Genomic DNA, 26,216 nt, shown 5'->3' with positions numbered 1-26,216 from the left:
AGTGTGGCTAACAGAAGCTCTGGTCTCTATGAGGACATATTATGACTGTATTGGGAGCAGCAGCAGAAAGGTCTCTTTGCAGATCCTGCTTGCTCCTCAGCCAGTTTGCCCTTATCAAGCTCTACCGTGAATACAAACTTTCAAGCAAGCCTAGAATTAAGTCCCCCAGAGGAGGGGCTGGCTGCCTTTTATCCTTCATCAGCTGGAGACCTCTCTCAGGGCTCTGGAAGGGCAGCTTTCATCCTACAGGGGAGACAGAGAGGGACAGCCTGTCCCAGCGCCTCCAGTCAGGAGAAAGGGTGGTCAAGGCTTATGAAATCCCCAGAAGAGTTTAGGAACCCAGAAACCAACCTTCTTAACAGTCCATTTCATTAAGCCCCTTCCTCCCACAGGAGCCTATGGTGGCTCTGTTGCCTACAGCATCAGGTGCAGCTTCCTTTACCTAGGCTCTCCCTGCCATCCCCCCCCCCCCCCCCCCCCCGCTGGCACCTGGCGCCCAGAGCCCACCCTTCATTCAGACAGGCCTCTTTACCAGCCCACAAAGTCCTTCCTTACCCTGGGCTCTGCCCTTCCTCTCTAAATCCTTTCCCCTCTTCCAGAAAGCCCTCTAGGATTGATTGAGCCCACACTAATTTCTTTCTCTTCTGAGGACCCAAGTCCCTGATGCCTCCAATTAAAGACAAAGCTCTGGTGTAAGACCCATCTGGAAGCAATTCCAAGCTCGCTATCCATAAAGGATACATTTTTTTGAAGGATAAAATCATGACTGTTATACCAACATAAATGAACACTCATCAAAGACTTTAACTCATTCATTAATGAGGGAACCAATAAGATGTTATACACAATTCAAAGGCCAATCCAAAGCACGGCCATATGTATAGCTTTTAGGCCATCCCTAAGACACCAATTGACCTTACCTGATGACATTCATGTGCCTCTCAATAGACAAGAATATTGTGCATTACAATCCGTTTTCTTCAACTTAAGAAATAGGAAAATAGCTCAGAGACAGTGAAAGGCACAAACTCCTATAGAAACAGATAACCACGTGTGAGGTAACACCTAATGTTCAATTTAAAAGACACGTGATCATCTTTTTTGCCTATTTTTGCATCACCTTGCTGGGTGCAGCTTAAAGAACCGTGCAACTCTAGGAAGTTGAATTCAGAGGACCTCAGTCTCCTCATCTGTAAAGTGAGGTGACAGTGCAGACTCCTCTGAGCTCCCAGCAGGGAGCAGCTCCAGAAGTACATGCTTCAGGTTTGGCACATAGCTCTGACCCCTGAGCTTCCTCCCTCTACCTCAGCACCTGAATCTGAACTTGTCGGCTCATGGACCCTAAAAGGGCCCTGCTCCTGGACCCCACCCCCATGGAGCAGGAACCCAAGCCTCTTCCTTCATCTCTCCTAACACCAGCAAGACACAGTCAAGGGGGCCTTTAACAAGAGTCAAAGGAAAAGAGGAAAAGTCTTTGAAAATCTGGTGGGATAGGTTTCCCTCCCTTACCTCCTTTCTATTAAAAAAAATTTTTTTTTTACATTTATTTATTTTTGATAGACAGAGAGAGACAGAGCACAAGTGGGGGAAGGGCAGAGAGAGAAGAAGACACAGTAACCGAAGCAGGCTCCAGGCTCCAAGCTGTCAGCACATAGCCCGACGCGAGGCTCGAACTCAAAAACCGCGAGATCATGACCTGAGCCGGAGCCAGACGTCCAACCCACTGAGCCACTCAAGCACCCCCTCCTCTCCATTTTAGAGCATGGTGTGCTCTCCACCCCACATAGCCAAGGCAATCCAGGGAGCAGGGCCCTTTGTAATGTAATTCAAGGCTGGGAAGATGCTTTTGACATAATTCTGTATAAAGGATACACCAGCAAGAGAACTTTCCCGAAAGGGGTAATGGATTTTTAGACAGATACCCACACACAAGCCAGACCATTCTGACAGGTTTTCCCCCTCCCCTGCACGACACTAGTATCAAAAGATTTCCCCCAATAATAGAATCAATAAGTTAACCATAGTCTATGAGTGACAGGGGTAATACAGAGCACACTCTAGGGCAAATCCCCTTAGCCTGGCTCTTGAGGACTCTCTGGGTACTTCACTGTCACTGTGTGACTTCTGAAAGCTTCCTCCCTCCAGCCTCTCTACCCCTCCCCCTTGGTCAAGCAGACTCTAAACACCACTGTGTTTCTTTGGTGCCCAGGAGATGCCCCTCTTGCAAGTCTGACCCCATCTAGGAGAAAGCCTCAAAAATCTATGGATATATCCATTGAAATAAAGAATAATCATGGACATGCACAAACTTACCCATGAGGATGTTCATCGCAGTATTGTCTTGACATGCAAAAAACTAGAAACAAACTAAGCACCCAGCAATAGAGGATTGGCTAAATGAGGTATAATACAACCATCTGATGCTAAGGAACCATTACATGTGTGATCATGGGATAAGAGAGGAGAGATAGTGAGCAAGCTCACTCCATTTAAAGACACTTCTAGAGTTCTACAACGACAAGGAAAGAAAAAGAAACCTCAGTATTAACAGTGACCACTTCTTATGTTCTTCCTTTGCCTTTTGATGTTTCACAAATGTCCCACACTAACATGTATTTGCGGATGCAAAGCTAGACTCAACACCACTAAGCCCAGGGGAAACCAGTTCTGGATTCCAATGTGAAGAATAAGCCAGATTTGTCGGACCACGTGTTCAAATGGAGGGTGGAGGGGAACGAACTCTTAAAGGTTAGAGCCTTCCACAAGTTCTAATTCAAAGTGCCACCCCACAAGACACATACACATAGTCTTGCCATTGGACAGCTCACAGGTAAAACCACTAACAACCAGAATATCCATCCTGCAAAGATCATCTGCAAGGTGTCTGCTCAGGAAGGTCAAGGTCACCTTTATCAGGTTGTGCAGTGGGCACAGTCCTGGCCTGGAAGTCCTAGAACCTCCAATCCTAGCTCTCGGCCCTGGCCTGTCCCCTCCTTTCTCTAGTCCTTTATTTATTCATCCATTCCCCCATCCATGGGGGCACATATGCCCCCATAACAACCCCAGAGAAGCTGGAATCCCCCAGCCTGGGTCCTACCCTCTCCTTGTCGGGGGTGGAGGGGTAGAGTAGGCAGAGCCCAGAGTAAACAATTACCAAAGAAGACTGGGAACTGTCCTCATAAGGGAAGGCACTAGATCATATAGGTCCCTCTGCCCCTCCACCCAGGGATGCGCAAGACATGATGGGTAGCAGAACTGGGAGTGAGGTTTGTTTTCTCCCCCAGAGCCTGCTCTGTCCCCACCCTTCTGCAGTACCAGTGGGGCTTCTTCTCTTCAGAGCTATCCCATGGCTTCTTCACTTCTCCAAGTTTGATCATAAACATGTATAGCTCTTTTGTCCTCATGTTGTCCTTTTGAGAACCACTTTCAAGCCACCATCAACAAAATGGGAGTTTGTTGAGAGTTATCAACAAGGTATTTCATTAATTCATTCATCAAATTTAGAGTGCAGGCTCTGTGCAAGGACCCCAGGGGTTTCCCTCCTGGGGCTCCCAGTCAAGCAGGGGAGATGTAAATAACTAGAAAGCACCACAAGGTAGCAGGGGTGCAGTAAACAGGAGCTCTATTGTAATGAAATCAGGAGGATGACCCGGACTTGTCCAAGGCCCCAGAATACGGTGTGGACAGAGCAGGTCCATCTGCCAGGACCAAGCTCTGTGCCTGGGTTTGCAGGGAGGAGGGTACAGAGGGCACGGAGTGGGGTGAGGGGCGAAGGAAATGGGCAAGCTGATGGCTCAGGAGAGGAAGGCTTCAGCCGGCCCTACCTGACATCCCAACATGCCATGCCTCAGAACTCATCTGCCGTCAACTGGGAGCAGAGGCCCTTCCAGTCTAGGCTGCCCCTCCCACTGGCTGTGACAGGGTCCCCCACCACCACCACCAAGTGCCCAGTTTCTCCTCTGACCAAACTGTTTGGCCGTCCTTCCCTGCACATGCCATTGTCTACCCTTCTCTGCACATGTCTGTGTGTCTGTCCTTCTCTGCTCCCACCTGTCTGTATGTCATTCTCTATACACGCCTGTCCGTCTGACAGGCTGGTCTCCCAGCCGCGCCCGTCCCGCCTGCAGCTGCGTGGGTGGCGGGGTGGCTGCGCACAGAGGGGCGCGGCTCGGCCCTTCCCCCTCCCGCGTCCCCCCATCACAGGGATGACCCGGGCCGCGGCCCAGAGCTGCTGAAGCCCCGAAGCCGCCACACAGCGCTGCTGAGGCCAGGGAGGCGCGCCGCCTAGGGGGCCCGGGAGCGGACGGCTCTGGCTTGGGCGGCGGCGCAGGGCCGACGGGCAAGCGGGCGGGGCTGCGGCAGGGCAGGGCTGGGACTGGGGCTGAGAAGCCGCCGCCGCCGCCTCCGCTGAGGATCGCGGGCAGCAGGTCCGCTCGGCCCGGCCCCGCCCCACCCGCCCCGCCCCTGCGCGACGAGCAAGCAGAGGCGGAGCGGCGCGCCCCCCGCGACGCCCGAGCTCGAGCCCGAGCCCGAGCCCGAGCCCGAGCTCGAGCCCGAGCCAGAGCGCAGAGGCATCCGAGCGGGAACCAGAGCAGGAGCGGGAGCGGGAGCCGGAGCCGGAGCCGGAGTCAGAGCCGGAGCCCGAGCCCGAGCCCGAGCCCGAGCCGGAGCCAGAGCGGGAAACCGAGCTGGAGCCGAAGCTGGAGCCGGCACTGCGGCGCGCGGAGCGGAGCGAAGCGGCTAAGCCGAGTAAGGGGCGTTGGGCCGGGGGCGGTGCTGGGGAGGGGCGGGTAGGGGGTCCCGGCCCCCTTCCCCGAGCTCTGTGGCGGCCCCGGCGCACGCACACAGCTTGGGCGCCCCGCGCGGAGCCTTGGCGCGCCAGGAGGGCGGACCGGCGGTCCGAAGACGAACCGCAGCGCGCTCCGAATGGGATCCCCAGACTCCCGCCCCCGGCCCGCGCGTCTCCGGCCGGGCCAAGGCTACCCCTTGAGCACGCCCGATAGCCACAGGGAAGGGAGGGTCTCTCGGAGCATCCACCTCCTGTGGGGGGGGGGGGGGGGGCACAAGAGAGCCTCCCCCGTCCCGCACCCTCGGTTTCAGGACCCCTGAGCAACCCACCCAAGAAGGGGAAACTAGGACGCACTTTTGGACGGGGTGGAAGAGGGAAGGGGCTCCCGGCTTTGCGGAGTTTGAAGCTAGAACCAACCCCCACCCCTGAGCCAGGAAGTTTGACCCTCCGACGGGCGGGTCACCCTGGCCAAGCCCCCTCTTCGACGCCTATCTCAGCACCAAAGGTGGGAGAGGGGGCGGCCCCGCCGCACCTTCTCTAGCTTTGGGGCAGACTTTCGCTTGCGCGGTAAATGGGACTCGAGGCTGAGTCCGAGGCGGCTGCTCTGGCTGTCTGCGCAGCTCGAAGGGCCACAGTCGCCTCTCCCCAAGAGCCCTCGGAAGCTGGGTAGTACCCACCCCACCCCCTGGCTGGCTCGCGCAGCCTTTCCTACCCCCCTCCCCACTCCCCCCCCCCCCCCATCGGCTCTGCGGTCTGGAAGCTGGCGCAGAAGACCTAGGGCTGCCCTCTTGATCCCACGCGGGTGTCAGTGGGGGTGGCCAAGCGGGGGTGGCAGGGAAGGCGACGGCATAAGTGACAGGTGTGAGAGGCAGGGGCTCCAGGAGACTGATCCTTGGTCTAGACCCACACAGTCCCATGGGCACCTGTCTTGAGGATGCCCCTCTAGACCCTCTCCTCAAACACCCTGACTTCACCTCCTGTGCCTCAGTTTCCTCCGCTGACTAGTAGGCAAGATTCTGTTGTGAGCAGAATGTTTAAGGGCTTTGGTACTACAGTATGGTCTTGACTGACTTCCTATTCCTAGCTGTGTGACCTGAGACAAGACACTTAACCTCTCTTGAGCCTTAGTTTCCCCATCTGAAACACGGGGAATGCGCGTTGAAAAGATTAAATGAGATGCTGCTGGCGGGGGGGGGGGGGGGCGGGGGGGGGCGGCGGCTACCATGGTGCTTGGCACACAGCCAGGACTCAAATCAGGTTGGCTACAGGTGTCATTTGATGAAGTGTCCAGCACCAGTAGATGCTGAAAACAGTGAATTCGCCTGAGATGGCGGGGACTAGACCCCCGCCAACCCCCCTTTGCGGAGGGCTTTGAATCCCCTCAAGGCCTTGTTGACATCTAATTGTGATGCAAAACTTGGGGCCTGCCCTTTCTCAGACATTCCCTCCTCCCCAAAGCTTTCTACTTCCTGGCCGGGCTTTCTCCTCTCTACCACACCATATCCATCCAGGATGGAAAAGACTGTATCTGACTGGCTTTTCTTTTGCCCTTGGCTGATGTCTGCTGCCCCGGTGGAGGGCTTCTCACGCATCTCTCACAGTGGGTGCAAGGGAATTCTGCACACCTCTCTCCACTTTGCGGTTTGGGAGGGGGTGGGGCAGGGAGGATTGCTTTCCCTGAGGAGCCATCAGGCTGTCAGGTGGCATGGATGTTCCAGTAGTGATGGTTCAGACAGGCAGCAGAAAGCAGCAGGGGGAGCAGCCGCCAGGGCAAGGAGACAGCAGGTCTGAGGGGTCCCAACCCTGTTTCCATGCTGACCATCCAGCCCATTGAGCCAGGAGGCACCAGAAATGATGAACGTTGGGGAGGAAATGGAGCCAGTGGCTGACCAAGAGGTTAGAACTTCAGAGCTGGAAGGTCCCCAGGAAGAGATCTGCCTGTCTGTGCAGCTAGGGTCTCGGGTTCAGAGTAGAGCAGGCGAGGCCCAGGATCTAGGGGAGGATGCTGGGATCTTTCAGGTGGCATGGAGGGTGTAGGTGCCAGGAGCACTGTTGAGAAGAAAACAAAGGTCCAGCTTGTGGACATCCATGCTTGTCCTGGCCACCTGTGGCCCATTTGCCCAGAACAGGGCAGGGGAGGGGTGAGTCTGTCCACACGTTGCCTGATGGGGACTTGGTAATATAGGGAGAATGGGCTCCTTCTATACAGAAACCCCCTTGCTCTTCTTCCTATGTACCCCGCCCCCATTCGCCCACTTGGGTGTCACATCTCTGCATCTTCCATAATTCTCACTCCTCTTCTTCCCAAAAGAGTTAATCAGGAACTGATTAGGAGGTGAGTATCTCCTGGTCCACCTCAGTTTTTGGATCACAGCCCACAGGGAACATGATGGAGATATGGACATTATCTTAAGTCTTGGGAATAAACAGACACATTCTGGCCTATTACCTGAAGCCTTTGCCCTGGAAGTGCTCAGAGCACAAGGTAAGGGGTGGGAAAGTCTAAATCTGCTCTCAGCCTCCTAAATGTAGAAACTGAGGCCAGGAGGGCTTCTGGAGCCCCTGGGCAAGTGAGCACAAAATGGAGCTATGGCTGAGAACATGGCTACTTGGAGCCAACTGCCTAGGCTTAGAGCATAGGATTCTGGGCAGAAGATTTACCTTTCAGAGCCTCAATTTCCTCTTGAAAGTGGGAACACATATTATGTACCTCCATTACATTTGTGGGGACTGAAGAAGTAATATACAGGAAACACGTGGCAGTGTCAGATGGACCATTCCCAGTGGCCTTGCTGCATCTGCATTATAAACATATCCTGAACACGTACTGTTTTCCATGCATAAGCACTTCTCTTTGGATTCCGACAACAGTCCTCTGATTTAGGTACTGAAATTGTCCCCATTTTATAGATGAGAACACTGAGGCTGGGAAAGGTTAAGGGCTATCTAACGTTGCTAAGTATAGAATACTTAAAACGTCCCTATGACTCATCATAATTTTATGAGTTTATAAAATTGATAATTAGCACATTGTATCTTAGATGATGTGTAATTAGTTATTGGAATGCTTCCTCCGGGGATATCATCAATCATTTTATACCTCATGTTAACTGTCCACGGGCCAGAGAATTTTTAGAGACACCTTCATGTTTTGTATTCTAACAGTAATCAAACTGATTTAAAAGAGCAAACCCCCCCAATTTATTCCCTATCACTCCTCTCCATTTTTTTCCCGTAGCACTATCACCTCTAACACCTCTATATCATATTCATTTGTTTATTGTCTACTCTCATCAATATAAATTCCCCAAAGGCAGGGACTTTTAACCATTTTGTTCATGATGATATCTCCTATATTCAGAGCCTAGAATAGTACCCAGCACTTAGTATGCTTTGCAAATTATAAAGTGTTTTACAAACATAAGGTCTATTGTTATTATTTTTGCCAAGTGTATAGCTTGCCTGAAAATAAAACATTAAGGTTTGTGGCAGAAACCATTCCCTCAAAAATTTGGCAAATAGGACTTGCTCAAGAGCCAGGGAAATTTTGATGAGGGTTAAAAAAAATGGAAATTATTTACCTAACATTTTAATAAAGCTCCTTACCAGTAAGTTCAAAGACAAGTTATTTTTTTTTTAATCTTTACAATAACAAATGGCATGGTCAAAGGCAATTAAGTTAGCTTTAAAATTTTTCAATTAACTATCACTGACTTATCACTTAATTATTCTTTGTTAGCATGAAAGGTTTTTTCAAATCTTCATTTTAATGATTTTTCAGATTATAAAATACATGTTCATTGTAGAAAATTTGGAAAATCATAAAAAATGTAAAACACAAAAATCCTCAACCCCACCACTGCCCAGAGAGCCCAATGACGGTGAATATTTGCATCTATTTCCTCCCCAAATTTTTCTATATATGAATATTTTCTTTAGGTTTTTTTTCTTTTACAAAATAAGGATCATGTTGTATGCAGAGTTCTGTAACCTGCCTTTTTATATATAACCTGGGTCTTTTTTCCTTCTTAACATTCCACTAAAAGTCTTTACCTATGTTATTAAAATGTCTTTAAAACTATTATTTCATGGCTATATATTATTCCATTATAATTTTCTCAGCCTATCCTCTTATTGGACAGTGAGGTTATCCCTCGTGTTTCACTGCCATAAATAATGCTTTGTGGTGCCCTCTGTGTGGTTTTTCCTGAGCCTTAAATCATGCTTCTCTACCCACTTGGCCAGACCTATTTGCCAGTTTGTAGATGGACTGGTTTATGCAGGTAGACAGTACATCAACCCTTAGAGGTTGTACCTTGGTGGCAGTGAGGAAGGAGGTAGCAGTTGATTCTACAGAAGGCTACTTGCCAAGTAATGTTCTTCTCCATTGGGAAAGACACCAGCTGGGTACCAGCCTCATATAAAGACCTTCCTGCAGAGGAGGAAGGTTTTCTGCCACCTGGGGACCCCCCTCCCCCCACAGCCCCAGAAATTAACCCCCTGCCTGGTGAGGTAGATGCAACCCTTTTAAGATCAGTGTGTCTCACCACAGTCCAGAATCTCTGACTTTCTTCTGGCTCTGGGCAATCACCTGCACACCCACAGGTTCATGGAATCTCTGTTATGGCATCATTCATTCATTCAGTAAACAGTCCCTGAGCATGTACTGTGGTTAGGACAGAAAGAACCAGTACTTATCTGGCCTGTCTAGATCTGGAGTCTCCACCTCACCCACCTTTGGAAGGGCCTCCATTTCTCCACCATCCCCCCTCCCCCCACACCTACAGACACCCAAGCAGACACAGGGAACCATCTTTAAGGCTCCCTCTTCCTCACCCTCTACATCTGATCCATCTGTCCTGCTTCTTAAATATCCCCTACACAAACCGCCCTATTTCTCAAATCCACCCAGCATGCTCCTGCCCAGGGGCCTTCTGTCTGGTCCCTCTACCTGGGATACCCTTCTCCCACATATCCACCCAGCTGTTCACCCAGCTAGCTCCCTTGCTCCAGTCTTCGCTTACAGATCACCCTCTCACCAAGGCCTTCTGCAGCCACTGTATCTAAATGTTCAGTCTCCACGTACACACTGCCTCTGTTCCTCCCCTTACTGCTATCTAACAAACACCACCATTATATGTGTGTCTCCTCCACTAGCAGGAAGCTTGGTGAGGACAGGCAGTCTGTGTTTGCTTCACTTCTCTATTCTCAGCGCCCAAAACGTGGTTCACAAGGGGCTCTGAATAAATACTGTCAAACGAAAGAATGTAGCCTCTCACTTTGCTCCATTTACCATCGCCTTCATTTAAGCCCATCATCTCCTACCACAGCTTCCCTGCTCCCCTGTCACCTGCCCCCAACCCCTGGTTCCCCCTCCTCACTGAGCCCAGGGAGACCTTCTTAAAAGGTGACCGTGCAATTCCCCTGCTTAAAATCTTCCAAAGGGTAGTCTTGGGGCCGGGAGCTCATGATCTCACCCAACCCCCTTCGTTTCTCTGAAGCTCAGTGTTGACATCTGCAAAATGGGGGGTTTGTTTTGAGATCCCCAGGGCTGACGACACGTGACTGCGGTAGAGCCAGTGCCGCATCAGCGTCACGGAGTCACGTGGCCTCTTCCACAGGCCAGCCCACTCCTGCGGCCCCTCTCTGTCCGCGGTCTACCGCTGTGCCGCAGAACCCTCCCGGGTCCGACTGCCGCGCATGCGCCGTGCCGCCCCTGCACACTGCGCCAGCCGGCTCCGCCAGCCCAGCTCTGCCCGCCAGGGGCGCGGCGCCGCCCCCCCTCAACCACATACGCATTTGCCCAGGTCTGAGTGTCGCAGTGGGCCCCAGACGAGGTATTCTGGGAGCGGGGACGTGAGGCGGAATGGGAGTGACGTGGACTTGCCGCACACCATTAAGCCACTTCAGAGCCTGGAGTGCCGCCGCCGCCCGCCCTCCGATTTCTAGCCAGACAATACAGTCGCAGATGAGTCACAGGCAGTAACGCGCCTCGCCTCGGATGCTGGGCTCCGAGACAGGCGGGCAGGGGGGAGACGTGACCTGAGAGTGGGTCCAAGCCCAACCCCCACTCCTGCAGTCCCTGCTCCGGAACACCTCGCCCAGCAAAGCACAATCTCAGACCATTCGTGACGAACCTGGCCGTCCACTACCCCCATCACTGTGTCCTCACAGCAGCTCTGGTCACATGTGGGGAGAGTGGGGTGGGTACTTGCACACATAGATACCTGACATCCAGTTCCTTTGTCTTGATAACCCAACCAAAGCTCCACCCAAGCAGAGGGTCTGATGCCACCATGAAATGGTTTTCCTGTAGGTCCTCATGTTGAAATCCACAAGTGGGGGAGGGGAGGAGGAAACAGTAAGGTTGAGATTGCTGTTTTAGGACCCTAAAAGCCCCTCCTTTTGTTTTCCAAGGGTTTTGTGGGACACACCCTAGGTGCTTGGTAAATATTTGAATAAACTGATGCAATCCAGGAATGCTGGGAGAATGCAGCAAGAAGATGTATGTGAAGTGCAGACTGAGTTACATGATGCAGGGAATGGTACCCTAACTAACGTCAGCATCATTGTCACCCACGATGTCGGGGAGCATCTCAGTTCCTTACATGGGCGTCCTTTTCCTCAGGAAGTTGAGCATCATTAAAAGGCAGCTTCAACACTGCAATCCTATGCTGACATCAGGCCAAGGTGGATTTGTTCTAGAATCCACATACTTTTAAATGTGCCCAGCCCCGAGTGAGTTCCCAGAGGCCACACTGGCCCTCCATACCCACAAGAAGCTAACAATCTGGAACAAGTTAGAACCAAAGTCATCCTGGAAGGATGTCCATGTGCTGTGGAGGCATAGCCAGAATGGCTATTCTGTCTCCAGCAGTCAAAGAGGACTTCACTGAAGAGGTTTCTTCAGCCATGTGATGACAGCCACATGGGAGTTTGCCAGGTGGAGAGGAAAGGAAAGGCATGCCAAGGAAATGGCATGAGAGACCCAGTGTGTCCAAGAAGCTGGCCAGCCAGAGCCCTGGGTGGGGTGACACCCAGGGTGTCAGATCTCTGTAGGGTGTCCCTGCTGTAACTGAGGAACACTGGGGGACAAGATCCCTCCCGCATAGCCCTTCCACCATCTTTTCTCTGTGACAATGGGTGGATCAAATCACTGAGCCTCAGTTTTCTCATCTGCAAAATGAAAATGGTATTACCCACATCAGGTAACATTGCAATAATATTGATGATGTCATCTGGCGCAAGCAGGTGTTTGGTGAGTGTGGGTCACACCTGAAAAGCTGGAGTGCCCAGAATGCTTCCATATACACAAATGTCTATCTGACCCAGCCCCTTGCCAGCCTCTTGAGCCATTTGGAAACTTACACATAGTCTGCCAAACATCCAAACTGACCACAAAATATACAATGTGAGGGTTCTTGGCCCCTGCCCTAGGCAGCCCATCTCCCACCTCCCCCACACCCCATGCTGTCTCAACCTTCACCTCAGAATCACAGGGCCCACAAGGAGGAAAGAGGGGGTACAGGGGGCCTCTAGGAGAAGCAAGACCTTGGAGACAAACCCTTGGAGTTTAGAGGGTGGGCAGCACCCTCTACAGCGTCAGGAGCCACCACGGTGACCCTATAGGGAGTGTACATGCAGCGTATTTTTATTAAGCACTCACATTATTTTATTTATTAAGCACTCCAGTTCACTAGAGAGGCAGGCAGAGCATCAGGGCGGTGGAAGTAGTGGTAGAAGCCAGTTCATTTTCCTAGGGACCCTGAGGATTTATGGAAGGGTTTTCGGCAAAAGAATGACATGATCCATTGTGCCTTTAAGAAAGACCTCTCTGGAAGCAGCATGAAAGATGGCCTGTCAGCCTGCTTAAGTCTCCCTCCAGACACACACGTGGCCACAGTGCACACAGGCATACCCACAAACGTGAACACAGATACATGTACACACATGTATTTTAGAAAGTATAGATCCCAGGCCCTGAGACTCTTCAGAATTTTCTGGTGTGAAATCACAGTTCCCCAAGCAGCCTGCCATGCCAGAGAGACTTCTCTACTGGGCCTAGGGAGATCACATCCTGCCTTCCATTCCCCCATCAAAACTCTTGTTGGTTTCTGTAGGGATGGGGAATATGCATCAGGCCACCTGGGGTTCACACCCAGAAGACGGAGCCGCAAGGAGCCATCTGGAGAGAGGGACCCCAGGGTCAGTGGCAGCAATGGCTCCCTCCCCCTGACCCCCTCGGACAACAGAATGAACATGACATACGTACCCACCCCCCCCATCCTCAAAGCCAGTGAAGTGCCCTACCCTGATTTCCCCCTGAGGACACTGCAGCTCAGACAGGTGAAGTACTGTGCCTAAAGGCACACTCCAGGAAGTGACAGGACTTGGACTTCTGAGTTCAGGCTCTCCAAAGATAGGTCTTGGATTCATCTATTAAATAGAAAAAGTGTTATTAATCAGTGCAATTTGGCCAATGGTCTCCATCAAAACATGGAACCCATTTGGAGGAAAAACTGTATATAATGAAAAGGGTTCCTGAGGGAAACAAGGGTGGGAATCTTGGGACCTGAGTCCTAGACAAAAGCTCTGTCCACAGTGTCACCCCCAGGATCAGGGAGGTCAACTGCCTCCTGGGACCCAGAGGGGCCAGGCTGTTTTCCTGTTGGTTCCTGGCTGCAAGCTCTCCCCCACAGGAACCCACCAAACTCCACATCCACAGTTCCCGCTCAGCAACCCCCAAAGGTGCAGTTTGGTTTCTGCAAGTCTAGTGACCACACTCCCTACAAAATAACTGTATCTCCCTGCTGTTCATACAGCCCCATGTCACTTGGAGCTTGGGAGAAACAGAACCAGCACGGGAGGCTGGGGCATTTTTTGAAAATGTTTCCTCTCTTGCAAATGGGTGTTAGAGTGACCCTTGCTGCTCACTCAGGTGTCACACCAAGTTTAAGGTTGAAGGGGAGGGGAGGCAGGGAGATTGGGGAAGAGACATTTTCATTCTCTTGGCCTTTATTAGGTGCCTTCCAAGTGATATGCTTGCTGACAATGGATGGAGGCTTTGGGGTAAAAAAGACCTGGGTTCTAGTCCCAGCCTGTAATTAGAAGTTGTGTGACCTTGGACAAGCTGCATAACCTCTGAGCTTCAACTTCCTTATTTATAAAATGGGAATGAAAAGAGCATCATCCCCTTAAAAGTGTTGGGATAATAGTAATAATAATAAGGTTTCAGTTAGGCAAACTCTGAATACCCTTCCAAAGCCAGCTCTAGGACCTTGAACTGGCACCTTACCCTTTCTACGTCTGTTCCCCTTCTGCGATATGAGGACATTGGGCTGGTCTTTAAGGGTCCTTCCAGGTATAAAATGCTCAGAATGCCATGATCTATTGCAATTGTCCCAAGCAGGTTCATGAGACAGGAGGACACCAGGGTATCTCTCATTCCTGTTTAAGGGTCCACCCAGAGGAGATATTCCCCCCTCCACCCACCACTGACACCCCAGCATGCATTTGCCCCACCCCTGCCCCAGAACCCCCACACTCCGCCACCCAGAGCTCCCTCAGACCCCTGCCCAGACTGGGCACATGCTGTCACAGTCACCACCCTTTCCCCAGAGGTTAACAGCCCAGGGACCTGAATGCCAAGCTCACAGGGTCAGTGGGTACCATGTGGGCGCCCCATCACCTGTCTGTTTGTGTTTCTGCAGGTGAGCGGAGGATCCTTTTCTACAAGAAGTTGGAACTGTACAAGTGGGCAGGCTGGCTCCGCTATTTTGCTCCAAGGATTACATGTCCTTCAAACGCCCCTGCCCCTGTAAGTCTTCTCTTCACATCCTTCATGGCTCGGGGCCAGGCAAGGGCCGGGCTTAGAGTCAAGTTTGCAGAGAATGTTTCTAGGATGTTTAGCCAAAGAGCCCCAAGGGTCTGATCAGGGGCTGATGTGATATGATGGGTGGGGGGAGGGCAACACAGAAGACCCCTGACACAGAAGAGACATCCCACTTTTACCAATCCCTCTGTATCTGCACTTGACAAAGTGTGGGTCGGGATTCCTCTGAGGGATATTAACGGGATTGTTTTTTGTTTTTTTTTTTTTTAATTTTGTGGCCAAATGAATGTGGGAAATGCTGAGTGAGACAAGTTAAGTAGCTTTTGTTACCACAGGACTTTTCAGAGCCTTTAATGTGGTGATGTGTGTTGTGAGGCTGCCATAGGAAAGCGAAAGCCCAGTGGCCTTCCCAAATTTGACCACAAGGAGGGTCTCACAGGATGGGCACTCCAGAACACACTCCTTGGAGTTCACTGTCCTAAGGAAACCTTTCCTGAAGCCCCTAATTTACTAATTAATTCATTTAATCTGCTGGAGCCTTAAGATGATTTTGTCCATAACATTCATGTCTTGGCTCCCTGATGTCCATGAGTCCAGGCGATGGGCTCAGTCAGGTGTACCCCTGGGGCTCGAAGCTGCAGCTCCCTTAGTCTCCACCAGCCCCACCTTCACTGACTCATGCTCCCACCCTTACTGTGGCGTCCCCTTTACCTGTCCCCATGGCAGCCACCTGCTTTCTCTTGTGATATCCCCTGTGCCTCCCCAAAACCGTCATCACTTGGTGCCACTTGGGAGGACTTGCATAACACCCCCCCCCCCATCCCTTCTCCTTGATGAGTCAGGACTGTGAGTCTGTGTGAAATCAAGGGCCTCGCCCTAGCCCTCCTCTATCTATTTGTCATCTCCCCCTGTACCGTGCTCACTCTAGCTAATCCCTCACCCCCACTCACCAATGTCTGTTCTAATGTGCACCACTGGTTACATGTCACTGCTTCGGGTTGGGGTCCTCTCTTCTAAATGGTAGAAACCTCAGTTGTTAAACCTTTGAACCTCAAGGGACTGCTGCTGGGGGCAGGCAGAGGAAGCTGGTGTATCCCGTTGGGGTGGGGCCATCACCAGGTATGCCCTGGGGAAGAAGGGGCTGGTGGGATTCATTGTCCCAGGAACGGGGGGGGGGGGAGGGGGGGGGGGCGGTGCTAGTACAAGCTCAGTAAGTTACTGTTACTGTTGTCACTGCTGCTGCGGCATAATCAGGAAATCGGAGCCCAAGTTCAGGCCAGGTAAGAAGGCTACCCATTCAGGGACACGTTGGAGCCCAGGGACGCCTGCCCCACAGAGGGCTAGAATGGCCACATCCTCACCCCCTTGAGCAGCTGGGAATGGAGAAGGCTGGTAAAGAGTAAAACTGGGTTGCTGAGTGTAGAGCGCATTCCAGAACTTTCTGGGGTCAAGCCAGACCCTGCAAAGCCCTGCCTGTCTGCATAAACAGAGGCCATCAGCACAGGACAGCCCTCTGCATACTCACCTCCTGAGGTTAACAGGGTGTGGTCATCGATATTCAGGGCTGTTCAGAAGCAGTTCCTACACATCCCTACAGGCCCAGTGCCTGGCATGCAGTAAGCACTCAATAAATGTCTGTTGAATGAATAAATGTATAGTTAAACACTCTGGATGAGGAGCTGAAAGCAGTGGATGGGGGAGGAGCTGAAGCTCCTGACTGTGCCATCGGATTCTCCCCATGGCTTTGGCTGGCCAGTCCTCCTTTGTAAGATGAAGGGGTGGTCTGAGGCCAGTGGGCTCTGGGAGCTCGGGGCTGCTGTGAGGCTCCACAGAAAGCAAGGGGCACATGTGCGGGCAGAACCCTCGCCCCTCCACCCCACCCCACCCCACCCCACTGCTTCAGCCAGTGCAGCTCTACTCACACCTATATATAGGTTGGGATCTGTTCAGATTTTACGGAGAAGGGGTCCCTGGCAATGGCAGGCCCAGCACTGTGGGGCTGTCCAGACCTACCCCTTCCTCCATCATCCCTCTCCTTCTCTGCCAGATTTTTCTTACGTCTTCCAGTCTGACTCCTTCCCTTTCCTCTGGAAAGTGTTCACTGCCCCTCCTTTCAGCAACCCCAGCCCACTTCAGTCTGGCTTCTGCACCCCCACCACACATACCATTGACTTCTGTGTCACTAAACCCATTCTGTAGCTTCCGGTTCTCCCTGTTGGTCACTTCAGCTTTCTTGAAGACTTCTCCCTTTCATTCCCTGACCCTGAGCCCTCTGGGTTCTCTTCCGGCCCCTCTAGCCATCTGGTCCTCCTCTCACTGTCCACTGGTGGTGTCCTTTGGCAGTGGGGGAGGGTGGATTCTTGCCGTGCCTGCCCTGGGATGCTGGGGCCCAAACCTCGCCCCTGGCCTTCCCCCTGCACACACTCTAGACCTTCTCATCCCCTCTCTGCTTTCAGCTGAAGCTTCTAGGCCAGCAGCTTCCAAGGCTCTTTCCCAGCCCGGTTTCTGCCCACCTTCAGATTCCTTCTTCTGCCTTTTGCTGCCTGTCTCCCCTGGGCAGCCCATACCTCTTTTTTAAGTTTTTTTTTTTTTTTTTTTTTTATTTATTTTTGACAGAGACAGAGTGCGAGCATGAGCTGGGGAGGGGCAGAGAGAGAGGGAGACACAGAATCTGAAGCAGGCTCCAGGCTCTGAGCTGTCAGCACAGAGCCTGACTTGGGGCTCGAACTCACAGACTGTGAGATCATGACCTGGGCCGAAGTCAGACGCTCAACCGACTGAGCCACCCAGGCGCCCCAGGGCAGCCCCTACCTCTACACCTCGGATTCAGCCTGTCCCAGACACAGTTCTTCACTCCAACTGGCTTGGCTTGGTTACTGTGTTGGTTTAGGGCACCACCATGTACTCAGTCCCTCAGGCCAGAAATCTGTGAGGGACCTTCAGTTCCCCTCCAACACACCCATCAGCACCAACTGCCTGAGGAGACCGGGAGGGGGGTGGGGTGGGGGTCCAAATTGGGTCATCAGGTTGCCATTGAGACTCTGCCTCCGTCTGGGCCACACTTCAGATTCAACCTGGAAATTGCTGCCTCAGTAAATGTTTATCGCACAACCAGACACGTAAACGAATCAAGATGAAGCAGATGCCTTGTGGGCAGCCCCCTCAGCTCAGACAAGAGACCCTCACACAAGTTCTGGAAGGGACGCAGAACCACAGAACTCCAGACATCCTAAAAACACTTGACACAGGAACATTCTAAGGGATGGAACCGGAAGTGCCAGGAGGGCCCTGACATGAACACACACACTCTTTTGTAACACCTCCTTTCCTGTACTGTGAATTTAGACATCTAATGGAATTTATTTAACTTTCTTAGCTCATAAAATTATCTTTCCCAGTACATGTGAAGATACCAAAGCCCATTAAAACCTGGAAAAGTTGGGGGAGGAGCCATAGCTTGTTCCCATTTGGGTTTCCCTACACCTAATCCCCTGCCAATGGGGAAAAGTCCCCAGAAGGAAAAACAAACCCTAAAGGTTCCTAGGCAAGACCCCACTCCTAGCAGGGGGGTCCGGAGACTGAGGAGAGTGAGCGGGGAAAGGTAACCAGTGTAGGGGGAGAGCCAGGCAACAGACATGGGTCTGCCCAGTTTCCACAGCTTCAGACACTGGGCAAAGCAGGACCGTCCATTGGCCTCTTGGGAGATGAGCAGGAGTTAACCAGACCAGGCTGGGTCAACTCCTCCCAGGCACTGCCCACACCGCACACTTCCCACTCCCTCCACCCCATCTCACCCACCTTGTGGGCACTGCAGCTCATCCCTGGCTTCCAGAGACAGCCCCCTCCCCCAAGTTCTGCAGGTAAGAAGACTTAAGGCAGAGGGTGGAGGCAAGAACAGGAAGGGGAAGCTCAGTAGGCTTCGACCACTGCGAGAGAGAAGTCAGGTCTTCTGTCTGTGACTGCCAGGCCAGTGAGCCATTTTCTAGCCTTAAGCCACTCTGTGAGGTGGAGGAGGACCAGCCTGGCTCCTCAGGAAAACTGGAGACATGGGAGTCTTCTCCATCTGCCTCCAGCTGGGCAGCGTGGCCCAGGATTCACCCGGGACCCAGGTTCCAAGAACAGATGCTTCACAACCTCTTCTTAGCCCCTGGCAGAGTCCTGTGGAGCTCCCTGTGACATGGGGGTGGCCTGCTTCCCACTGGCCTTGGGAGATAGATCTGGGGAAGGAGGGGCTTTGGGGACAGGAGAGACTGAGCCTGTACCAAAGCAGGAAGGAGGGGGTTAGGGTTGCATCCACTGATCCACGGAGAAGTCAGCTGGGACTTGTCTCTGCTAAGCTCTTGGGCTGCCGACAGGCTGGCAGGAACTGCAGTCTGGCAGAGCCTCTGGGTGGGTTTGGGTCTCTCGCAGAATCAGTGTTACGTGGTAGACAGTGCTTGGGTTCGTGTACAACCTAGTGCTGACACTTACCAGCTATTACATCCGGAGCAAGCTATTTAACAACTACAAGTCCCAATTTGCTCCTCTATAACATGGAAATAGTCCTACCAGCCTTTTGGTTTGATGTTCAGATTTAACCTGCTCCACAAGGAGAATCTAGCTTGATGCCAGACACTGAGAAGATGCTCAAGAAGCTTGAAAGTCCTGTCCTTTTGACCACCTCCTCCCTACACAGCTTAGTGTTACCCACGGCTTTAGTGATAGAGCAGGGAAAACAGAGACACATGGGAATTTTGGAGGTAAATTTGGGATTCGGACCAGATACTACTATTTTCTGCTCTGCTCATTATAATAAGAGTTACCTCTGCAGAGACTTAGCTATCAATAGAAGGAAGGACTTGAGGACAAGGAACACAAATGACAGGACACGTTCACAATTTGCCACTACTGTTCCTAGAGCAGACATTGCCTATCAATTGCAGCACTCCTTCCTACTGAGCCTGGATGCAACATGAGACTCCCTTAAACACACACAAGCACCACGCAATGATCATTGGCCTGTGGGATGAAACCCCTATTCGTTCCTTGCTGTGGCCTGACTTTGGAGTGGGCAAGAGAATAGCAGAAGTGACTTCAGGTAGACATTTCTCTCTGAGTCTCATTTTTTTCATCTGTAAGATGGAAGTTAATTAAAGGCTCCACCTCAGAGGGTTGCTGTAAGGATCAAATGAGATATTGTAGATAAAGGGCTCACAAGGCCTATGATCATTTCTTCACATGGCTTCCTTGAAGCAGTCCTGCAAGGGAAGGATGAGTGTGCTCATTCCACACATGAAAAAGCTGAGCCTCGAGGACAGGGGGAGACTACGCTAGGTGACACAGCTGGAAAACGATGGGGCCAGGGATACAACCCAGGTGGGTCTTTCCAGGGCTCAAGTGTAGCTAAACCACAGATGGACAAAAGGACAAGGGCGGAGTCCAGTCCAGTCCTTCATCCCCACCCCTTGGATGGAGAGTCCACTCTGCAGCAGGACCATGAATGCCCTGGCCACCTGTCCTCAGAGTTCTCTGGTCTGGCAGGGTCTGACTACAGCAAGTGCTCAGCCTCTGATAGCTAATCTTAATTTGAAATGCACATTTTATATTAGAATCCCTGGCAGGAAGGCATCAACTTCAGCTTGAACACCTAATGTGTTCTGTACTACAGGTATTCCCCAGTGTTTGAAAGTTTGAGTTATGCCACTTCACTTTTACAAAAGAGCCAAGTTAGTACCTGTTTTCACTAACCGAAAGAAATCGGAAGACAATTTCGCTTTTGTGAAAAAAGGCGAGAAGTGAAAACTGTTCAGCATTTCTTTCAAAAGCAAGCCATGATAGAAGCAGCGCACACCCCAAACAGCAAGAGTGGGCCCACCAAGCTCCTTCCCCAGAACCACACCCAGCATCTCATCCAGCCGCCATAGCTTTGAACTCTGGGAGCACCTGTGCCCTATCTTGATTTTGTGCATCCGTTAGCAAGATGTGTCCTAAGTTATCAGAAAAGCCTAAAAGAGGTTATTTTGGGGGTCTGGGGACACTAAAACCTTTTTTTCCAAATAAATTAATGATAATTTCTTCTTCACTTTACGCCATTTTGGCTATGAAAGGTTTCATGGGAACCCTTTACTTTCAGAGAGCGGGGAAAACCTGTGATGACACAGTACCCCCAGCCTTTGCAGGGCACTCACAGCTGGCAACGTTCTTGCATTTCACTGTCCCCCACCCCCCTTGGCAGCGAGCTCCCTAGGTGATATCATCCAGCCTCATGGCATTGAGCAGCACCCATACACTGACAGCCCCCAAATTTACATCTCTGGCTCCAGACTCTCCCTGAGCTCCAGACTCCTATATCCGACGGTCTGGCCCACTCAGATGTATCTCCACTCAGATGTCTGTTCAGTGTCTCTCCAGAGCATCTCAGATGTAACATGTCAAAACCTTAAATCTTGACTCCCAGTCCCCCACCAAACCTGCCCGTCATCCTCCCCATCTCCGTAAATGGCAGCTCAGTCCTTTCTTGTGTTCAGGCTCCAAACTTGGTCAATTCTTAGTGCTCTCTTTCTCATCCACCACCACTCCGTTTAATCTGCAGATCCTAACGGTTTTACCTTCAAATCGGACTCCATCTTTCCTCCTGGACCCAGGCACCATTGCCATCACTTGGACCACTGTCCAGACTCTTCTGCCACAACCAGGGAGTATTGGAAAAGGAAAAATCTAAAAACTGAGCCCTAGGTTGGTGGAGGGAAAAATGGCTTCTGTATCTAGAAATCTTGTCAAGGGAAGCATGATCTTCAGAGTCGTCACCTGTGGCATCACAGGGCCAAGTGCACTGGGAGAGAGGAGATGGATTTTCCTGCAAATAGAAATGTGTAAGGACACTGCCATTTCTCTGCCAAGAGCTACCCTAGATTAGCTACCTGAAACTCAGCTCTGCCTGCACCTGGAACTGTGCCCAGGGTGACTGGGAAAAACTGGTTGTCCTCTGTGATGTCACTGCAGAAGCGTGCAGGCCTGCTTGCTTTCCAGAGAGAAGAAAGAGGCCCCAAGAGAGACAAGTCACATGCCCAGGGACCCGCCAGGGGAGGAGATAGGATTCAAAAGCAGGGCTTCTGGATCTAAGCCCAGGGCACTGGTCACACTGATCCCTCTGGGAGCTTGAGTACATTTCACCTCCCAGAGTCCTCTCTCTTCGCTTCTCTCTACATGTAAACACCACGTCCCCCATCAGCCCCCTGATGGTCGGCTTCTCGGGGCTGCTCCCTCTGCCCCTGTGCCACAACTGGACTCCATGTCTGTAGGTAATCTCTAGGCCTTGCCAGAGACAGTCATTCCAGAGCTATTCTCTGCCCATCCCCGGGCCCTTCATCCCCTGGATGATACTTGTCTCCCCTAGGAATGGGGGTAAATGTGAGGATTGGGGAAGGGGTGTTTCAAGAAAAACAGCGAGAATAAAATTTTATCAATGTAAAAGCCAAGGTGGGCCCCTTTTAAGATGGATGGCAGCCTTATTAAGAGTTTTTGTCTATTTTTGAAAGTTCAGGTTTTTGATTCAATGAAATTTAAAGGATTGCTCATGAAATAGTTTAATTTTTTTCAAAAATCTCATTTCTTCGAGATAAAAAGCGACCTCCAACATTTTAAAGTATTGACAGTGATCCCAACAGTTTAAGTACTGTCCTTACCATACATGTGGCTATTGTGCGTGCAGCGTGTCACTGACACTTCCTAAACAATGGGAGTCATGGCACCGTGGCACTCTCCTGTGTTCCCCTCACAATGGGGCAGGGTGATCAATTATACCTGCACGAAACCAGTGCACTGGCGTATCTACCAAGCGTAAAATCCAATTATCTAAAACAACATGACTCTCAAATTCTCAGACACTATGTAATTTATAACTGGATTTGTATATTCAGAAACCTGTGGAGTGTTCTTTGAATTCTTTTCAAATATAAATTATATTGAGTATTAACTAAAAACACTGAACTAAATAGCTTAACCACAAGAGGGGCTGAAGTTTGACGTATGATTCAATGAATGTGTACCCATCATTTCAGTCTCAATTTTGGCTCAGTCCTAGCACATCCACCCATTTATCTCACAGTAGAATTTATTTTTAAGTGCACAAGAGTGAGAGGCCAGCTACACACCATTGTCTTGTTACGAGGGCCACAGGGACGGCCAGCTGACAAAAGGTGCGTGAGAGGGGAAAGGTGCACACGGTATTTTCCCCTTGTTCAGCAGCAGCTTTGACTTAGAACGCAAAAACATATTATAAAAACAGAACGAGGGTCTGTTTCTAGGTTTGATTGAGTCACCAAGGACTGCACTTCTGCTGCAGAAGCCATTGCAGGAGGGAGGTACCAAAGGGACGCTAATACTAAAACATAGGTGATCAGAGGCACCGAAGGCACTGGTTACGTGAGGCATCATCAAAAGACAGCCCTGGGTAAATATCGCACGTTTCTGGTCAGCTGCTAAGACTTGCATTTTTCCAACCGAAAAGCAATCCTGTAGGACTTTTTACTTATCACTTGTTTGGAGAAAGGCTGTCTTAGGTCCCTTCTTTGAACATGAAGCCTAGATTCCCAAGTTAGTTTTCCTGTATCACCACAAGACGTACTACACTCTGTTAACACTGTTTGACACTGACCTGTTGTAATTGACAGTGTCGCTATTCTCTTGGGTATCCCGCAAAGAACAAACCCATTAGAGGGAAACAGCTCATTGTGAAACAGTGGATTGTTCCACAAAGATGTGAAGAAGGACTCTTGCATCTTGGCATCTATTAACCACTTCCAGGCATCCATACAGACAGGAACCTCCATGGGAAGCATTCTCCAGTGTCCTGCGCAGGTTGCAAATGATGAATGTATTTAGAAAGTCTTTCACAACTTTCTTCCTGCTCCAGCCATGGCCTTGATCCTGTTCCCATCTCAGTCCTGGGCAGCTCCTTGGCCCCCTGCCCACCTCCCATGAAGCTCAAACTCCTACCAAAGATCTTTAATATAGCCCAACTTATCCATTTTTTTTTATGGTTAGTACCTGTGTATCTATTTAAGAAACCCAAGGTCATGAAGATATACTGCAGTGTTTTCCTCTTGAAGCTTAATGTTTTGCCTTTCATATTTAGATCTATGTCTAGAGGATATTCTTAAGATTTTAAGGTTTAAAATCTTGAGTCTTGAAGTAATAGAGGTTCCAAGGGGTGAACTGCTCAGAGGGTACTGCCTGCAAGAAGCAGGGCCAGGATTTGAACCCAGGACTATGTGTCTTACTTAGCTAGAGCCTAGGACAAGATGCGCTGGCAGGGGAGCTCTAGGCTTTCCCCCAAGGAAGGTGGCTGAGGAGTCATCCCTTCTCCCAAAGGACCATAGGCCACTCACATCAGGATACAGAATACTGGTGAATAAAGGGCCTGATACTGGGGCTGGTTTGGCTCCTAAGACGGCCCAGGGCTGCAAAGCAATCTTGGGGGGCAAACATCCCATAATGTTCTTAGGAATTCATGTTCCATGAACCACCTGCTGAGAAACTCTTCCAAAGCTCTGTGGTTCAATGTGATGTTGACATGCAATTAAGATCACTGGATTTATCATGGCCAAGAGGTCTCTGGCTTTGCCTAGTCTATTAGTTTTTCTCATCCTACTTACTGAAGTGACATATTAATAGATTTCCTGGTCTTAAACCATTCTTGCATTCCTAGAATAAGCCCTCTCTACATATGGGATACTATTTTTTTTCATTTAAACGTTTTTTTTGTTTTGTTTTTTTGAGAGAGAGAGAGAGAGAGAGAGAGAGAGAATCCCAAGCAGGCTCAGCACTGTGAGCGCAGAGCCTGACGTGGGGCTCGATCTCACAAACCATGAGATTATGACCTGAGCCAAAATCAAGAGTCAGATGCTTAACTGATTCAGCCACCCAGGCGCCCCTGGGATATTATTTTCCACATGCTGCTGCCCTCGTGCTGGTTTCCCAGATGCCCTTGTAAATTCTGGGAGGTGAGGGAACCTCTGTGGAGCAGGGGACAAAGTCCCATCACCTGTAACGTTTTCCAGGATCAGAACCCACAAAAGCAAAAGGCCAAAGCAAAACTTGAGGAAGATGATACTGTGGCCCAAGTACACAGCCCTAGCCTGGCCCAGCTATGGTGGGAAAGCTGAGGATAATTTGCAGCATTCATAAATTTAACATTTTATCTATCAATTATTCATTGAACTTCCTGGAAAGTCCATGTTGTAGTAAATGGTCGTTTTTCCAAGCTATGATTTTGAGTCTTGTAATGCAAGCTGATGAGTGGGCCAAGCCAGCCCCCCAGCATCTGCTTCTCAACACAGTTCCACGATTTCCTACTCATCGAGCATGACAGTGACTCACCTGGTGTTATATAACCCTGTGTTCTTTGTGGAAAATAGCCTAAGAGCCAACTCTAGGTGTGGACAAAAGAGGAAGGAAAATGAGGAGATCAGGGCCAGTGATGATTCTAGCAAGAAAATGAGAGTTTGGTGTGGGTTCAAGTGGAAAGCCTAATTCTTTCATGGCTTTGGTTCTGTAACATAGGCCAGTTCACCATTTCCTCTGCAGAAATAGGGAAAAGTGGTTTGTGATGCTGTTACAGTGAGTTTGCCAGCCATTAAATAATCCATCAAACCAGAGATAAAACCTTAGTGAATGATGACAAGGCAGTAAACTTGCAGAATTTAGATATGTAGAAGTACATGTGAGTTAATTTTGGTGAGTTTATTTAAGTGGCATCTTAATATCTTACATGGTCTCTTAATAGTGGAATAAATCACTTTAATCTTATATTTATGGAACCATGAAAGGCCTGTGGGTAGTCACTTATATTTTCCAGTTATTTTTTAATGCAGTGGTTGAAAATCTTCTAGGCAGTGGAGCACTCTCCTATTACCCCTGATATGTAAATCAGATGGAAGCAGGGCTCTTCCGTGTGGAGGGAGAGCAGTGAGCTCCATCCTGTACCAGCCTTTCCCCCTCAGCACCGGGGCACCTGTGTGGGACCTCTTGCCTTCCACAGTTTGAGAGGTTCATTTTCATCTGACTCATATCATGTCTCCACTGTCTAGAACATGTCCAGGCATGGACTATGCACTTAGTATTGGTGAGTGGATGGATGGATGGATGGATGGATGGATGGATGATCAAGTGAATGGTGAGTGGATGCCTAGGTAGGTAAATACATAGGAGGATGGATGATTGGTTGGCTGAGTGAATTTATAGAGGATTGATGGTAGATGACTTTATATTCCAATCTTTCTATCTACTATAATCTGCCCCACTTGTAATGCCACAAATGGCCAAATAAAAGGTTTCAGGACCCTGACATGACATTAGCTGACTTCTTATAGAGACGTATCCTCATTATAAGAAGAATCCTGTACACCAAGTAGCCTTTTCCTCACCCCCATAATCCCAACATTCAGCTGCCATCAAGATGACATCCTACAGCCTCGCCCCAGGAGCACCTCCTCCTTTCCTGAGCTCTGTTGGCACCTCACCCCTCTGTGCATCTTCCTCTCTCCTCTGATGTTGTCCTGCTGGTTTGTCCCCCAAGACCCAGCACCCCTGCATGGATGTCCCTGACCAGTCCCC

The 26,216-nt window shown here is 50.4% G+C and overlaps 1 protein-coding gene across 2 annotated transcripts in view; it reads left to right on the top strand.

The window, feature by feature from the left end:
• Window positions 1-4,542: 4,542 nt before the first annotated feature.
• The window catches only part of BEAN1 (brain expressed associated with NEDD4 1), a 36,832-nt gene continuing 15,158 nt past the window's right edge, over window positions 4,543-26,216 (top strand). The window contains exons 1-2 of one of the 2 annotated variants that reach the window (XM_086689271.1): window positions 4,543-4,749; window positions 14,500-14,606. In XM_086689271.1, coding sequence (XP_086545397.1) covers window positions 14,582-14,606 — 25 coding nt within the window. In that variant the 5' untranslated portion in view covers window positions 4,543-4,749; window positions 14,500-14,581. The remainder of the gene's footprint in view (window positions 4,750-14,499; window positions 14,607-26,216) is intronic. The other variant, XM_086689272.1, reaches the window with a different exon arrangement.

The sequence above is a fragment of the Puma concolor genome, chromosome E2 (assembly GCF_028749965.1).
Source record: "Puma concolor isolate L17-30 chromosome E2, mPumCon1.1.hap2, whole genome shotgun sequence".
Lineage (NCBI taxonomy): Eukaryota > Metazoa > Chordata > Mammalia > Carnivora > Felidae > Puma > Puma concolor.
This window is presented reverse-complemented; position numbering and strand designations above follow the sequence as displayed.